Raw genomic sequence first — 17500 nt, forward strand, 5'->3', positions numbered from 1 at the left:
TGTAACTCATTCTGTGAGAGCGGGTTTGGGGTGTGTTCTGGTTTTGTTCTTTGGGCTAGGTGTCTTTCTAGGACTGTCCACTTTCAAGGAGGGCCTGTGTGAGGGGTGGGGCCGAGGAGAGGCCGCTGAGGGTCCGGCCTGGCCAGGCTCTCTCGGCGGGCCTGGGAATGTCCATCCCCAAGTCTCATGTCTGATCGTGGGGCCCTTTCTCATCTTTTCAGAGGAAATGCCTTACCTGCGATGCCCCCTTCACACCGTCCTGAAGCTGACGCCGGTCGCTTACGGTGAGTGTGGTGATGCAGGCCGTGCCGTGTGAGCCCTGCCGCCCTGGGATGGTGGCTCCCGGTGCCTGCGGGGCTGCAAGCGGCTCGTCCCCTTTAACCCTGAGCTGTTCTCTCCCCCGGCCAGGCTGCCGTGTAGAATCCATCTACCTGAATGTGGAGTCCGTGAACACACACCGGGAGAGGTCAGAGGTGAGTGGAAGCTTTAGCACCCCTTCCTGTCCTCCATCCCTAGGACTGTCGGGGCGGGACCCAAACGTGTGAGCTCTTGGGAAGTCCCTCGTCTTGTGTTGCCTGTAAATGCTGAAGGGAGCCTCTGTTCTCACGGAGAGAGTTTGTTGGAACCAGGAGGGCCTGGGTGACATCCTCCCCTCCCTTTTCTCAGCATCTGTGTGCTCCTGCCCTGTCTTTCTTGTGGCTCCTTGCCATCTTCTTTTTTTCTCTTTCCATGCTTTCTTCTCCCATTTCTCCTTGACCGATAAGCGAGTAGCAGCGAGGGAGACACATTCTGCTCTTTAGCTGTGGCCACAGCACACGTATGTTGCCTTTTCCTTTGAGGCAGCGAAAACTGCTTTCAGTTTCCAGGGCCACTAGTTAAAGTGGTCACCTCTTTGTGGGTAGGTGCAGAAATACCAGGAAAGGATAATAGTGAAAAGGGAAGTGGGATTGGAGAAACTTAGGACTTTTTAAAACATATATATATATATATATATATATATATATATATATATATATTATTTATTTATTTATTTTTTATTGATTTTTTTTACAGAGAAGAAGGGAGAGGGATAGAGAGCTAGAAACATTGATGAGAGAAACATCGATCAGCCGCCTCCTGCACACCCCTTACTGGGGATGTGCCTGCAACCAAGGTACCGTATTTTTCGGACCATAAGACACACCGGACCATAAGACGCACCAGTTTTTAGAGAAGGGAAATGAAGAAAAAAAGATTCTGAAACAAATAGTGTCCTAAAATATTTTATGTGCATTAAAACCCAACATCACAGTCATAAACACATGTAATCAACCCTGTAAAGTAAACAGCAGTATTTAGAACCATTTTAGAGCCGGGCAAGCACACAGAGACCACACAGAGCCGGGCAAGTAAAAAAAACTTTTTTTTAAAAGTATATGTGTAGGCTATATTTGGACCATAAGACGTAGGGACTTTTTCCCCCCACTTCTGGGGGGGAAAAAGTGCGTCTTATGGTCTGAAAAATACAGTACATACATGTCCTTGACCGGAATCGAACCTGGGACCTTTCAGTCTGCAGGCTGACGCTCTATTCACTGAGCCAAACCGGTTTTGGCTAAAACATATTTTTTATTTCAAGCGGAAGGGGGAGGAAAAGAGAGATAGAAACACAATGATTTTAGAATCACTGATCAGCTGCCTTCTGCATGCCCGACACTGGGGACTGAGCCTGCAACCTGGGCATGTGCCCTGATCAGGAATCCAATCATGACCTGTTGTTTCATAGGTTGACACTCAACCACTGAGCCATGCTGGCCGGGTGGAGAAACCTATATAATTTGGAAATTAGGGACAGGAGGGATGGTGGGTGGAAACTTTTCCAGGAGACAGCAGTGCCTGGTGGAATCTGATCGTCCCCTGGGAGGTCTGAGATTTGGTGTTCGACCTGGCGGGCTCTTCCCAGGGCAGAACCACTTTCTGCCCACGTGTGTGTCATGGAAGAAAGTTGGGATTTATTTTGTAATATGGTGCTTTGCCAGCATCAGTCCCACACTTTCCTGTATATCACGTATGACATTCCCGTCTGTACAGGGGACTTTCCTGTTCCCTGGGAGCTTGACCAAAAGATTCGGGCATTAAAACCCTGGCTTCCACCGGCAATTGCCTGGCTGGTTGACTGAATCGCAGGAGGCAGCATCCCCGGGCTCTGTGACCCCCTCTCTGGACCTCTGTGGGTGACAGACGCTGCATTCCTCTGGCTCTGTGCGGAGCAGCCTCCCAGCCCGACCCCCCAGCACCAGGTTCGGCTGCCCGGGGCTCTGATGGTCCCTGCACCCTGTGCGGAACCGGGGCAGGTCCTTGGTGGAGACCGACTCCAGCTCAGCCTCCCGGGTGACAAGCTCTAGCGACAGGCCATGGGGATCGCCCCAATCGCATTGTCACTTAGCCAATGGTTGGCTCTGGCTGGTAGTTTCTGCCTCCCTCCGGCCTCGGTCTCCTATTGGCTTTGGAACCACCTTTCCTGTCCTGAGCCGGGTGTAGTGTGGACGCAGGAGGTGTTCCGTGCGTGCTCTGCAGATCCTGGCTCTCGGTCAGTACCGGGGTGTCCAGCACCGACACCTTCCTCCTGCCCGCCCATCCTACCATCCTGTCCCCTTCCCAGAGCTCACTCCCAGGCCTCTCTCCCCTCACCCCTCCACGCCTCTCCTGGGAGGATGGCAGCAAGGTCCTTCTCTCCCACCTCTCTGTCCGCTGTAACTGAATGACTGTGAGAACTGGTCCAACTGTTCTCCCCTCGCCTGCTTGGTGAATGTTGAGCTTATCTGGGTGGGTGGATATCTTGGAATTATCTGGAAAAGGGCCTCAGGTGGAGACCAGCCTTTGTCGATTGGGAGATGCGAGACAGAATGGCACCCCGTGGTCCCAGGGCCATTCACCTTGGTCGGTCTTGTCCTGTCAGTAAACTCCAGAAGCAGAGAAATGTGTTTTGATTGGGTTTTATTTTTATTTTTTGGCTTATTTACCTCCCCTCTCCGTGTAACTGTCGCCTTCTCTCTTTTGTCTTTGTCTCGCTTAGGACGCAAAGAAGGGACCTAACCCACTCATGAGACGCAATAGTGTCACCCCACTAGCCAGCCCTGAGCCCACCAAAAAGCCTCGCATCAACAGCTTTGAGGAGCATGTGGCCTCTGCCTCCGCTTCCCTGCCCAACTGCCTGCCCACGGAGGTGCCCGCGCAGCTGCCTGGACAAGTGCGTGACCCCCCTTTTCCTTCCTGGCCGTCGTGTCTCCCATCCGGATGGGGAGATGCCCCTGGGTGCCACCACAGCCTCAGACCCACGCCTGCGTGTGGGCGGGGGAGGGGAAGAACACGAGATAGCGCCTGAAGTTTATAACATCCCGGAGGTCCCGTCAGGTCCGTCCTGACCATGGCTGTGAGCCTGCATAGCTGCTTTCTGAGGGGTTCCCTTCACTGGGCAGAGCCGGGCAGAGCAGGAGAAATGGTGGCGTCTGTGTCCTATTTACCTTGGTGGGTAGGTTTTGAAAGCGGAGTGGAAGGCAGCCCCTAGTTTGGAAGTCTCCATGCAGCTCTGGGCTGTTGGCTTCTGCATGGCCTGAGGACATCTTTTCTGTCCCAGGCCCGTGGCTGAGAATTTCTCCTTCCTTTCTCGCCGGGGCTCCCCATTGTGGAAAAACTGTAGTCAAAGGGGCCCTCGAGAATGTCCTCAGCTGGAGCCCGCATGTGGGACCCAGGGCAGCCCAACTCACAGGGCCGGATGGCCTGGAAACAGCCACTTTCTCACAGCAGTTGCCCCGGCAGGTAGTGGAAAAACCAAAAGCAAAAACCTACTAGACTTCACTTTATTCCCTGAGAAGATTAAACACTGAAAGATCTTCACTACTGGGAGAACAAATTAGGATTTGTTTTTAAGAAAACCACTTTTCCTTCAATGATGGCGAAGAATCTGTGAGACATAGAAATCTCTGGGCACAAATTTGGATCCCATCAAGGTCTTTCCCCACCTCCACCCACCAGGCCTAGCTCTTACAAAGAAGTTATGGCTAACTTTGGATTGGATTGGTCTAAGAGTTTGACACTAAGGCCTGTACTCTCCCTCATTTAAAGCCTGTGGTGTCTGGAAATGAGAGGTGGGGACAAGTGCTGTGCAGCCTCGGCCGGTCATTGAACTTCTTCAGGCCTGTTTTCTCATCTGTAGAATAGGGGAGTAGCGCCAACTGCCATAGCAGATCAAATGAGGGAATAAGTGCTGAGCATCAAGCACAGTGTCTGCCCCTGGCACTAACAGTAGGCCATTTCTCCCTGGCCTTCAATTTCCTTAGCTTTCCAAATGAGGGGGTAGAACTTGGAGATATCTAATTAATACTCCTTTTAGGTCTAAAATGAGAGGGTTTTTTGTTTTGTTTTGTTTTATGAAAACAACTGAAGTTCTACGTGGCATGTCTGTGACGTTGTTCTGGTGTAAACTGTGGGGTCATAGTTGGAAGTTTAGAGGCTCCTGTGACCGACACTGGTAGGGACTGGCCTGGGCTGGGTTTGATGGTGGGTGTGTGGGGCTGCACTGTCCCCGGTGATGGAGGATGCATAGCTGGGGCTCTCCCAACTTTGGCAGGACAGGCCTTCGGGGTTGCTGAGCTGAATCCTTGGGGAGTCTGGAAGTGGGGCCAGGCTGGGGGTCCCAGCAGAGGAATCCTGATTTCACACGACCTGGGCCTTGTACCCTGTCCCTCTACTGACCTCTCAACCTTTTCTCTCTGCAGCCTTTGCTAGGGAAAGCCTGTTTGTAAGTATTTTTCTCTGTATGGTTTTGCTGCTAGCACCTCTTTCTCCTTGCTTGCCCGTTTGGCCTCCTGTCTGTTGAAATGTTGAGGTAAACGATGGTTTTTATGAAATACGAAGGAGGCAAGATGGCCACGAGAGGAGGGAGAGGAGGGATTCATGAATCTAGAGCACAAGACACAAAAGTGGTTACGGCCCAGCTGTTTTCTTGTCACTGCCACAGCTGGCTCCTCACTCCCTCTTGACGCCCTGAGTTACTGTTAATGCTAAATCTCATTTGTTTCCCTTGGCGTCAGATTTTGGTGGTGAGCTAAGTTTTGTGTCTGCTGCTGCTATTTGAAATTCTGTGTCTCCCCCTAGGAGAGCCTTTCCTTTCTAGGGGAACGTTTACCCAGAGCCCAATCTGCAAAACAGAGAAAGACCCTTCAGCCTCTCCTAACAGGGACTATCCCCCCTCCCCGTCCCACCCCTTGGCGCTTAGATTAGGTGGCACCACCTGTAGTGCTTGCACATATCTCCTGCCTTTGATCCTTAAAATAACCCCAGGGTGTCTGAGGGCAGTTACTATCCCCGTTTACCAGACGAGGTCTGACTAGAAACTGTTGTTTTGGATCAGGTTGTCCTGTATGGGAACCTGCTCAGCCTTAATAGTCATGTTCAGGATTGAGGCAGCTTTCGAGTCAGACCCATTTGGTTTCCCCTTTCCTGCAGCCAGAGCTCTCTGCAGAAAATTCTGGTTCATTGTTTCCAGGGCTCTGGTGGTCCCCAACTACAGAAGGAACCGAGGCCTTTCTATTGCAATTTCAGAATAGCCACCAAGAAAGATCACCCTCTCCAACCCCTCAGGTCACACCTACCCGTGATCCTTTTTGCTGATTAGGGTACCTCCCCCAGTGCATGCCAAAGCCAAAGGCCTTTAGGAGGTCAGCCTGATAAGCTTAAGAGCCTGGCTTGCTCTGGGAAAACAGGAGTTGTTTGGCGCTTAGATTAGGTGGCACCACCTGTAGTGCTTATCTCCTGCCTTTGATCCTTAAAATAACCCCAGGATGTCCGAGGGCAGTTAGGTCAGGCAGTGAGTGGCTGGACCAGGACTTGTGAGGCCGGCTGCTTTCTCCCGGCTGGTTTCTGGGAACAGTTACCATACTGTTCCCCTGCCCTGCCTGGGCACCTGACATTTACCACTGCCTGGAGCTGTTTGATCTTTTTAAGCTCTCGCGGCCTCTCCCACGCAGCTGTTTCCCCGAGGCTGAGGTGTGTTTACTTAATGTGGGCGTGTCCATGAAATGCAGGCTTTAGGAGTCTCCCCATGTATTTGTGCATTTCCTGTTACATGGCCTGGAGCTGCCAGGAAAGAGATCTTTCTGCTGGAGGGGGCCATTTGGGCACTTCCCCTACCTACTAAGCTTGAACGTGCCCATCTCTAAGGCTAACGGTACCTTAGGCTAGACTCCCTCCGGTCCAGCAAACAAGTGTTCTCCGGACCCTTCACATCTGCGTTCCCTCTGGGATTTCCGCGCTCAGCCCTGCCGGGGAGCACAAGCCCTTGTCTGGGGCTGCAGCTCCCAAAATGCATTGTTAGTCACACTGAGCCCGGTTCGAACTTGGCCCTACTACCTCTGCCTTTGGAACGCTGGGCAAGGTGGTGCCATTCTAGGACTCCAACCTCCTCGCCTATGAAATGGAGATAGGGACATAGCGAGGTGTTTTGATAATGTGGCTCTGTAAGAGGCCACAGTGCCCTGTGGCCGGTAGTTATGGTGGGAGAGAGGGAGCCTTGTGCCTTGGTGGGGATGCCCAGCGCTCTGGCTTGCACTCCACTCTGCATTTTGGTGCCCCCTGTTCCCTCTGCACAGGCCAGTGGCATTTCTTCTCATGAGCAGTAGGAGCTCCAAGAGACCCGGGGAGTGGGGGAGCCCTTGGGATCTTAAGGGTTGTGGCTGGAGGGTGCCAGTGAGTGTGGTTTCCCAATAAGGCGAGCATGACAGCCCAGCCGGTGTGGTGTCCTCCGTCTAGTCCTGGGGGCTGTCCCCTGTGCTTGGGGCCAGCTATTCACCACGCAGCCCGGACTTTGAAATTTCAAATGCACACTAACAGCAAAACGCTACTAAAGATGTTGTGTTTTTTTCTTTTTTGTTTTTCTTTTCCAACATGTTTCTTCCTTTGCCCCCACTATGCTTGAAAGACGAACTGTCTGTCACATTTTCTCAAAGTTTTCTCCTTATTAACCTTGGAAAGGTAAATGGCTCGGTGCATGCCCCTCTCGGTCCCCTCCGCATCTCTCTGAGTCATGGCATCTCTGCCTGGCAGGGCGCCCCGGTCTGTGTGGAGACTGGCCATTGTGAAGTGTGTGACTCATACACCCCATGCCAGAGAACTCATGATTTTTTAAAGAGCAGCACCATTGTCCCGAGGACCCTCTCTCACTTCCTCCTTCCCTTCCATGTGTCCTGAGCCAGGGACGCCATGAGTGAATGGTTTGACAATGCCTGTGCCTGCGGCCCCTGGTGTCCTTGCCTCATCACCACCATTTGTGGGCGCTCGGAGTCAGGCGTGACATGTGTGAGGGCGGGCTGGAGGCAGCTGGGCAGCATCTGGCTCAGACCCCACACGTTGGCTGGGTTCTCTCTGGTTTCGAGGCTACAGAGTCTTCCCCAACAGACACCCACTTCACTGACACTGTCTGATGTGCTGTGGTTGGAGGTCGGGTCGCCTGGGCTCCTGAGTCCGGCTGAGAGCAGGCTCAGATCTGGCCTTCAGTGCTCCCAGCCGGGCTTCTCTTCTGCAGGGATTCCTGCACCAGGGCCCTCGGTTCCGCAGCGGAGGGGAGTGGGCCCAGGTGGTCCTTGCATATTTGTCTCTCTGGTTCCACTCTGTACCTCTGCCCTATAAGACAATCTTGGTGTAAACACTCAGGATGGGAGAGGACGCTTTTTAAAAAGTGCCTCCCTGTTGAGTGGGTAAATTAGGGAGGTTAAAGAGATCGCTGCTGTGCAATGGCAGCCATCACCTGTCTCCAGCTGATAGAAAAACATTTTTAAAAAATATATTTTTGCCTTAACCGGCTTGACTCAGTGGGTAGAGTGTCAGCCTTCGGACTCAAGGGTCCCAGGTTCGATTCCGGTAAAGGGCATGTACCTTGGTTGCAGGCACATCCCCAGTGGAGGGTGTTCAGGAAGCAACTGATTGGTGTTTCTTTCTCATCAATGTTTCTAACTCTCTATCCCTCTCCCTTCCTCTCTGTAAAAAATCAATAAAATATGTTTAAAAAATAAAAAATATACATTTTTTATTGATTTTTTTTTTTTTTTTTTTTACAGAGAGGAAGGGAGAGCAATTAAGAGCTAGAAACTTTGATCAGCTGCCTCCTGCACACCCCCTATTGAGGATATGCCTGCAACCAAGGTACATGCCCTTGATCGGAATTGAACCTGGGACCCTTGAGTCCGCAGGCTGACGCTCTATCCACTGAGCCAAACCGGTCAGGGCTAAAAAAACATTTTTAGGGGGTTTTAGTACTGGCCAGCTTCTCACAGGTGAGGCTTCTGGCTGGGATTACTTTTATGAGAACAGGAAGAGAGCTTTAGTGACAGTGCCCACGTCCAGCCTGCTTGCAGCACCTGTGCTCCAGCTGCCAAGCTCGTGTTCCTAGGATCTGGATCCAGGGGCTGAGGGGTGCGGCTACTTGAGCCGGGTAGGGAGAGAGTCCTAATGCTGTCTAGAGGGCCTCCTGGAGCATCTTCTGCCTGGCGTGGCCAACAAGACTTCCCGGGGCAGGGGCAGCCCCGCAGCTCCCGAGGGCTGTGAGCTGAGGAGGGTGCTGGCCCCATTGCTCCCCGGGACAGCTCTAACCTACAGAGCTGCCTACTGCCCCTCCTCTCCTTCTCCTGCCACGAGGCCCTTCGCCCATGCGGCCCTGGCCTTAACCTCCACATGTTCCTGGGGCAGCTCCCTGGGTAACTGCCACCAGTTTGGTCACTGACGCTCTCCGGGGTTGTGTTTTTGTCTGGGGGAGGGAGGTTGAAGTCTCAGTTGCATGGCTTCAGTCTTTTGCTTTGGAAACGTAGTCGACAGTAATAACAATTCCCCTTCCCCACCTTTTTTCTCCTGAAAACAGAACATGAATGGCTCCCAGAGCAGCGTCGACTCCTCCCAGACGCACTGAGGCAGACCTGTCGGTTCCATTCCATGTCCATCCCCGCAGCTTAGGTAGGGCTCTTCCCGCCACCTGAGGCCGACCGTCCCAACGACTTCTCCCAGAAAGGGCTGGGCGACGTGGAAGAGGGGTCTACTGGCCAAAGGGAACCTCTGCTCCCAGCGGCACCTGGGCGGCCGAGACCTCAGCACACCTTTCCCGTGTGTGGACAGAATCCATGTTTTTGCGGCCACCCCCATCCCATGCTCTTCCCACTGTCCAGGCTGTGGCCTCACGGACCCTCCACAAGACTTGGTGAGGATGATGAGCCGTGGAGGAGGTGAGGGAAGGCCCTGAGGAGAGGACAGTGGGCACCTCATGCTGTTTTGTCTCATGTCTGTGACCTTGGTCTGAAATGTTCCCTGCTGGGAAGGTGACACTGGTCTCAGAATCCTAAGATTAAAGGGGCCTACGTCCCAGTTGCCGACGGTTCAGGGATGTAGAAAACGTTCATCAGGCTTGTTGGTGCATCTTTGTCTGGGATGTTGACCTGCGAAGACAAGCTGCTGGGGTGGAGCCGGCCAGAGAGCCCGTCTGGAGGTACAGACAGAAGTCCCTGAGCTGGACTTGCTCAGCAGTGACCCTCTCCGTGTCCACACACCGTCCCCAGTCTGTGCTTAGCCGCTGAAGATGTTAGACAGTGTGGCGGTGTTGGCAAGAGGAAATGGCACCGGGCCCTCCCCCTGGATCAGAGGCACCTGAGTGAGACGTGGCTTCTGTGGCCTGCTTTGCTTTCAGATTTTTTTTCTGGCAGAACATGTGAAAATCACAGCTTCCCTTCAGGAACTTAGATGTCTGGGTTTTGTGCCTCTGGAAGAATGTGTGGAGTCAGGCATTCCCATGAGAGGGGGAGCACAGAGGAACCCCGGTAAAATGGCTGTGGAGCAAGAGCTCAGAACATTGCAAGACAGCCCCTGGGAGACCGCATGGAGAAGAGCGAGGATCCAGCCTTCAGGACATTCATCACTTCTTATAGTTCCTTGTGGGGACAGTGGCCCCAGCCAGGCCCCACTCTGGCCGCTCCTCCAAGAGGCTGTGTTCATGGCCGCCTGCAGGAGTCCGCTCGTTCCCGCACATTTTCACGGAGCATCTGCTGTTTGCCTGGCATGGTGTTGGGATTCCTCGGGAAATGTTCTCTCTTGCTTTAGTGGCACCTGTGACATTTTTTTTTTTTGGGGAGGGGGGGGCATTTTGAGCAGGAATTGGGGAACATGTGATTCCAAATACCTGTGGTTTCTATCTCCTTGTTGCCTCCAAGTACAGGGTGTCCTGAGGTCCAGAAGAAACGGTATGGAGGCAGCTTTGGTCCAAACAACCCTTTAAGGATCTTTCTAAAAGCTGGTGCCAAAGGTCGTGTTCCTTTCCTGCCCTCTGCTTTTGAGCCTGACCTCCTCACCCCGCTTAGCCTATGAGCTAGCTGAGAGTAGGGGTGGGCAGGCTGAGACAGCAGGAGTGGGAAGTGGAGAGAACAGCTGTTTTTTACTTGAGAGGAGCTTGAGAAGTGGGATGTGCTTCAGATACCATACAATAAAATGTGAGATTTTCACACCAATTCACTCAACCCCTGTCCCTTACTCGGCAGTCTGCCTGAGAGGATGTGTGTGTAACATTCTGTGCCACGGAAGATGGGTTGTTTTTCCTCTTTCTCACTATCTCGTGTCTACTTGACGCAAGTGTGTGCTTGTAGGGTGGCGTGTATTTAGGCAGAGGGGCCTGTGGTTCTGCTCTTGAGATAGACTTCATCGTGTCCCACTTTCTGGCATTCTCTTCCTGGCTGTCAGAGCCAGCTCTGGTTTTTGACTCTCCTAGCTGATTTGAGTGGGGCTGTGTGAAGGTGCACACCCCTCACGTCGGACAGCCTGAAGTAGGTACAGACATAAATGAGGCTTTGCCTCCCACAAACGTAGTTGTGAGGGCCTGGTTGGGGCAGAGGCATGACTATGGATAGGGAGGGAGCCTTGGAGGAGCAGAATGCTGCTGAGGAAACCTCTGAGGAGGCGTTGGATGGAGGGTGTATGGGAGCTGCAGGCATGAAGCATCTGCTATTTCATTGCCTCTCTCTCCCTGTTCCCCCACAAAAATTTCTGGGACCAATTTTTTTTTTTTTTTTTAACTTTGCATATTTGTTTTTGGGTAAGTGTGCCCCTCTCCTTTTTCCTGTCCTGAGAGCATGGACAAAATTCTTGGTTTTGCGGGGAGGAGAAAAACTGTTTGAACCACACCAATGATGATTTCGTTTGTAATACTTGAAATTTATTTTTTTATTATTTTGATAGCAAATGTGCTATTTATTTATTTAATGTGTATAAGGGAGCTTGAAAATAGAAAACCTTTTACATTGGGTCTATTGTTTGTCGGTTGGTTTGGGGCCTTTTATGTGCGACTTAAGACTTCTCTGCATTCTGTATATTTGTCTGAATTAATTACCTGGGAGGAAGCTGTGCCCGCTTTCACACAGCGGCTGCCTTTCAGAAATTTGTATATTTTGCAGTTGCCAGAACAATAAAATACCCAATTGAAATACACTGTAATGCACTTCTGGTCTTTTTTTTGGGGGGGGGAAGAAAAATCTTTTTCCTTTAAAATAAAATATATATATATGTGTGTGTATATATATATATATATATATATATATATATATATATATATATGAGGGAGAGAGATAGAAACATCAATGCTGAGAGAAAATCATTGATCGGCTGCCTCCTGCACATCCCACACTGGGGACTAAGCCTGCAACCCAAGCATGTGCCCTTTACCAGAATTGAACCCAGGATTCTTCACTGCACAGACCAGCGCTCTATCCACTGAGCTAAACCAGCTAGGGCAAGAAGAATCTTTAATTGACACTTTTGGTCAGTACACCTAGTTTCTACCCCTCAGTTCTTGACCTCCCTCTGCACTGCTTCCTTAAAACAGGACGTGCAGATACTGACCGCCTAGTGTCAGCTGTTGGGAAACAAGCTGTGTCAACTTTAAAATAACAGTAAGAGACTTGATTTCTTACAACAGTTCAGGTTTATAGGAAAGAGCAACTAGTACGGAGTTCCCATGTGCCGTCCCCCTGTCCCTGTACAAAGTCTCCCCTATTATTAACGTATTTCGTTAACGTGGTGCACCTGTTACGGTTGATGAGCCTATATCGATACCTGGTTGTTTATTAGAATCCACAGTTTACACTAGGGTTCGCCCTGTGTTGTACAGCTCTATGGGTTTTGACAAATCCATACTGATATGTATCCACCATTATGGTATACAGTATGCCCATGGGTTTTTATTCCCTTCATTCCAACCCCTGCCTCCCCAGCCCCTTTCAAACAGCAGCAGTTCTTACACAGCAGTGGGGCTGGTCTGGACCTGCATTCCTCACCCCAGGCGCTTCCCTCCTATAGGGCAGCATTGCTGATTGGAGTCTCCCGTCAGATTGATTCTCATCTCACTTTGCCCTGGGCTCGTGTTCCACTTCCTCACCTGCACGGTTAAGAATATCTTAACTTGGAATTCTTTAATAAATGGTACCACTATAAGAATTGGTCAACTATTTGAGAAGAAAAAGCTAATGAGATCATAGCATTGTACCATCTATCTTAAAATTTTTATATTGATTTGAAAGAGAGGAGAGAAACATCAATTTGTTGTTCCACTTATTTATGCATTCATTGGTTGCTTCTTGTATGTGCCCTGATGGGGGATTAAACCCACAACCTTGGGGTACCAGGACGATGTTCTAACCAACTGATTTACCTGGCCAGGGTTAGGCCTATATGTTTTTCTTTGTTTGTTTGTTTGTTTGTTTGTTTTTTAAATCAGACTATTAAAAAGGAGAAAAAATATTGGTTAATGTCTAAATTTTTGATGGTCAGTGATCAAGATTAAAAGTAATAAAATAAACTACAGCCCTAGCCTATAGTCATCAAAAATCAAGCAAAAGGGGAAAAAAATACTAAAAAACATTTGCAACAAATTTGACACCACCACCACCATTCATTATCCTAAAATATATATTGGAGACCCATCTGAAGCGATAAGATTCTTCTAGATACCAGGACAAAGGCTTTTATTTAATCCTTATTACAAACTTTCTCAATGTTTCAAAGAATAGAGATGAAGCAGTGAAAGTTTGGTGGAGTTAAGTCATAAAGATTGTTTCCTAAGCTTCATTTTGAGCTCACATTTTTCAACACAATGTGAGTTGGTTCAGATCTAGTTTTTCTCAAAGTTTGAGCAGCTCTTCAGTTAATGTATTGATGGCCCAGGTAATCTATAAAGACAACTACAGGTTCTGACATCCTCCTAAGATGATACTGAAAGAATCTCTGTAAAGACAACAGAAGCACCTCAAAGCATGGTACTCTGGCCACTTAGGACTAAAGAGAACACTTTGCCCACTCTGAGAGAAGTCTGGATCTATTTAATAGTGTGGGTGTCGGAGGTAGAAGCCGCATATCCTTGACACCCACAGAGATCATTAGTCACATTGGATTCCACGTATAGGATAAAATGATTAGGGGCAGGCTGGGTTGGTGGACTGTTAGAAAGAAACCTAGTGGTGGTGGGGATGGGGTGGAGGAGTGTCTTCCATCTGTAAAATATTTTATAACATTGCATTGTGTCCACTTTTCTTTGAGGACTAAACTAAAGCAGCAGGCCTCAGAAGAACTCTGTCTTGGATATATAGGATTAACTGAATGAAAGATGTCTCACTGGGATATGCTGACAAATACACTTGGTGAACAAAGGGGCCGAAGAGGTACCCAAGGCCTGGGTGGGACCAGGTTCTTGTCCATTAAGTCCTGGCTGTGTAGTAGCATCAGCGTCGGGGAGAGGAGAGACGCCAGCCAGGTGTGATGAGTCAATGAAACAATCCTAGGTTCTTGGCGATGGACGGTTCACACTTCACCTCTCTGTCCCACCACATTCCAAATGTGTAGACTAAAATAAGTTACTTCATATTTTTTAACTTGTTCCCTATTCATAAAATGGGGAAACCCAAACTGTATTTTTAATTACAAGATGTATCATCAATTTATTTGCTTTGTACTAAACAAGACAAACCACGCGCACATCAAATGCAAGACCAAATTCAATTTTAGATGTGTTGAATGTAGACAAAAATCCTTCTTAGGAGTAAAGAAACACCACAATTACTTTTTCAGGCTTTTTGTCAGGACTAAATCTTACAAAGGAAGAGCCCCTGACAGTTTCTGGCACAGAGTAAGCACTGAAATGGTACCGTGTTTCCCCGAAAATAAGACATCCTCCGAAAATAAGACCTAGCGCATGGAAAGATAAGACATCCCCTGAAAATAAGACCTAGCGCAACTTTGGGAGAAAAAATTAATATAAGACACTGTCTTATTTTCGGGGAAACAGGGTAGTTATTAATCTAATAATGTGTGCCACGTGCTTTAAATGCCAAGTAGGTAATGTTATCCCTACTTTGCAGGATCCTGCTGGATTTTTCTGTCATAACTGGGGGAAAGCCCCAGGTCTGTCAGACTGTCAGTCACACAGCCTGAGAGCCACAGAGCTGGGCAAGGCCCTGCTGGATGGATCATTAACCACAGCAATTGGACTGAGTCACATGCTAATTAGCAAAATGTTTTTTGTGTTCCTGAGGCTACAGAGGATCTCTGCAACCAAATGAATAAAAGTCTCTTTACCAGATATCCAGTATCTAAGGTTCTGTGTTTTCCCCTTCTCATCTCTTCCAAGTGAGGCCTGGAGACCAGCATCTTGGGAAACCTTATTCCCAGGTTACATGGAGACTTTCCCATGGGTACACTTGCACAGACAGTTTTAGAGGAATAGGTTTCCAGAGCCTCAGCTGCTACATTCACCCTTTCTATAACAGTCTGGGAAGTTTGCTTATATGCACAGTAAATAGTTTCTCTGCTTTGCAAACAGGAGGCAATGCCTTCACCCACCCCAAAGTGCTTACTAAAGTGCATTACCCCCAGAGTAGAAACACCTCTAAGACATCCAAATACAAAGTGAAGCTCCTTTAATGATTAATCCAGGCACTATGCCCCAGGGATTTCTTCCCTCCCGCTATCTTTTGGTTAAAGGTTGGAATGTTTTGAATTTAGAACAAGGGAAGCAGTATAACTTAGTGCTGCAGTTTCCAAATATTTTGATCTCAAAACTCTTTTGCACTCTACTTTTTCCTCCCCTAAGCCAAATAAGAACCTAAAAAAAAGTTTTTTTTAATTGCAGTATAATTAACACATAACATTGTATTGATTTCAGATGCACAATGTGATTACTTGATATTTGTATATAAGAATTTTACACTTTTAAAAATGATTAAGGACTCTAAAGAGCCCTTAGTTATGTGGGCTAGATTATCCATGTTTAGTGTGTTTGAAATGAAAATTGCAAAGCCCTTGACATTACTTAATATATTTTATGCACAATAACTACTTTTGTTGAAAATATTTAGTGAGAATAGCATTTATCTTATCTAATAAAGAGGGAATATGCTAATTGACTCTCATGCTGTCACAAAAGATGGCGGCGCCCACAGCCAATAAGGAAGGAATATGCTAATTGACTGACCCACCCTCAAAGATGGCAGCACTCACAGCCACAAGATGGTGGCACCCAGTCACCTCAGCCCTGCTGGGGTGGTAGGCACACGGCAAGGCCAGGTACCTGCCCTTGGAGTCCCCCAGTCCCCTCAGCCCCCCAGCTGCCCAAGGCCAGCCCAAGGCACAGGCAAGCCTTGGATGGTGGCTGCCCAGCCGTCCAGGGCTACCCGATGCTCAAGTAACCAGGGCTGCCCGAGGCTTGCACTGCTGGCAGTGGCAGCAGCAGAGGTGTGATGGGGTGTCACCTTCCTCTGATCGCCTGGTCGCCTCTGGCCCCTGAGGGCTCCTGGACTGTGAGGGGGGCAGGCTGGGCTGAGGAACCCCCTTCCAGAGCATGAATTTTTATGCACCGGGCACCTAGTATTTTTTATAAGTCTCTCTAGTGGCAGATTCTCTTATCTGATTCTGTATTCAACCTATTGTGAAATTAGTGCTTGGGTGAAAGTATTTGAAAAAAATTCAGCCTCACACAGATATGTAGTTGAAAAGGGGGGAGTATGTTAATATCTTTTCCAGATAATTGTGAATATTTTTCTCTGATTCTATACCCAAACTGAATAAATTATAGTTTCATAAAGAATAGTTGTGGTGTCAAATCTGAAGCTATATCAATAAACTTTTTGTACTTTGTTAGATTAAAATTAATTTTGTCAATCTTGCTCTTTGAATTGATTTTTTAAAAAGTAACATTTTATTTTAGTATATATTTTATTGAGAGGAAGGAAGAGAGAGAGATAGAATCATTGATTGGCTCCCCAATGCATGGCCCCTACTGGAGATCAAGCCTCCAACTTGGGCATGTGCCCTTGACCAGAATCAAAAACAAGCTGAAACAGTTTGGCTCAGTGGATAGAGCGTTGGTCTGCAGACTGAAAGATTCCAGGTTAGATTCCGGTCAAGGGCATGTACCTGGATTGTGGACACATCCCCAGTAGGGGGTGTACAGGAGGCAGGTGATCAATGTTTCTCTCTCATCAATGTTTCTAACTCTCCCTCTCCCTTTCTCTCTATAAAAAACAAAATAAAACAAACAAACAAAAACCCTTCAGTCCACAGGCCAATGCTCTATCCACTGAGCCAAACCAGCTAGGGCTTGAATTGATTTTTTTTTTTTTTTTAAACCAACATTGGTTATTTGGAAAGTATTAGCTCACTGGAGTTATTGTAACCAGATAATCAGTGGGTCCATGCTGCCTGTACAGCTTGAGACAATTAAGCAGAGACAAAGTTGAATCATATATGAGCATTTATTCCAATACTGCCGGCAGTATGGGAGAGCAGCAGGTCACTCACAGAAATCTGCTCTGCAGCCCCGCATAAGCCAGATGCTTATATTTGGTAGGACAAGGATTACATGAGGAAGTAGGGCTTACAGGCTTGGGGAAGTAGACTGGGGTGGGACTCCATCATTTGGGCAACAAGGTGGTTAATATTTCCATGAAAATAGGCAGGTCTTAAATGAGAATGGAACACATTCCAAGACTGATGCCCAGGTCCTCAGGGCATACAACTTCCAGCCAAGTTAGAATGTCTTTAATCAGAATAAGGCAATCATTGTTAATAGAGCATGATGATTATTACATAACCATAGCTATTCCCTCAATATTCTATTTCTGCCACAAACATTATGAAGATCATCCAAATGTTGACAGATTTCATAATGCAATATTTAAAAATTACATTGATTAATATCCCTTTGATCTCATCAGAAAATTCTTGAAATATTGGAAAGCTATAAATTTTATAGTGATAACCACGTTTTCTACAATTCTAATTTTTCAAAAAATATGTTTTTTATTAATTTTAAAGAGAGAGAGGAAGGGAGAGACAGAGAGAGAGGGATAGAAACAGTGATGAGACAGAAACATCAGTTGGCTGCCTACTGCACTGTTGTGGCAGAATGCACAGAAGAATGATTAGCCAGCACTCTGAGGGAGGAAAG

General features: G+C 48.2%; 1 protein-coding gene and 1 long non-coding RNA gene across 8 annotated transcripts in view; one reads left to right on the forward strand and one right to left on the reverse strand.

Annotated features, from left to right (window-relative positions):
• PFKFB3 (6-phosphofructo-2-kinase/fructose-2,6-biphosphatase 3) overlaps positions 1 to 11493 on the forward strand; it is an 88856-nt gene extending 77363 nt beyond the window's left edge. For 3 of the 7 annotated variants that reach the window (XM_036461175.2, XM_036461168.2, XM_045588571.1), the window contains exons 12-16: positions 222 to 284; positions 409 to 473; positions 3056 to 3229; positions 4758 to 4780; positions 6630 to 6884. In XM_036461175.2, the coding sequence (XP_036317068.1) occupies positions 222 to 284; positions 409 to 473; positions 3056 to 3229; positions 4758 to 4780; positions 6630 to 6747 (443 nt within the window). In that variant the 3' untranslated portion in view covers positions 6748 to 6884. Of the gene's footprint in view, positions 1 to 221; positions 285 to 408; positions 474 to 3055; positions 3230 to 4757; positions 4781 to 6629; positions 6885 to 6958; positions 7012 to 8890 lie in introns of those variants that run through there. The other 4 variants (XM_036461186.2, XM_036461202.2, XM_036461196.2 and 1 more) reach the window with 4 other exon arrangements.
• LOC118732141 lies at positions 6635 to 16945 on the reverse strand. The gene is made up of 3 exons (XR_004992062.2): positions 16769 to 16945; positions 15623 to 15627; positions 6635 to 6645 (listed from the first exon to the last, which is right to left on the reverse strand). It is a non-coding gene; the product is annotated as an uncharacterized LOC118732141 (long non-coding RNA).
• Positions 16946 to 17500: the final 555 nt, after the last annotated feature.

The sequence above is a fragment of the Pipistrellus kuhlii genome, unplaced genomic scaffold (genome assembly GCF_014108245.1).
Source record: "Pipistrellus kuhlii isolate mPipKuh1 unplaced genomic scaffold, mPipKuh1.p scaffold_m20_p_1, whole genome shotgun sequence".
Lineage (NCBI taxonomy): Eukaryota > Metazoa > Chordata > Mammalia > Chiroptera > Vespertilionidae > Pipistrellus > Pipistrellus kuhlii.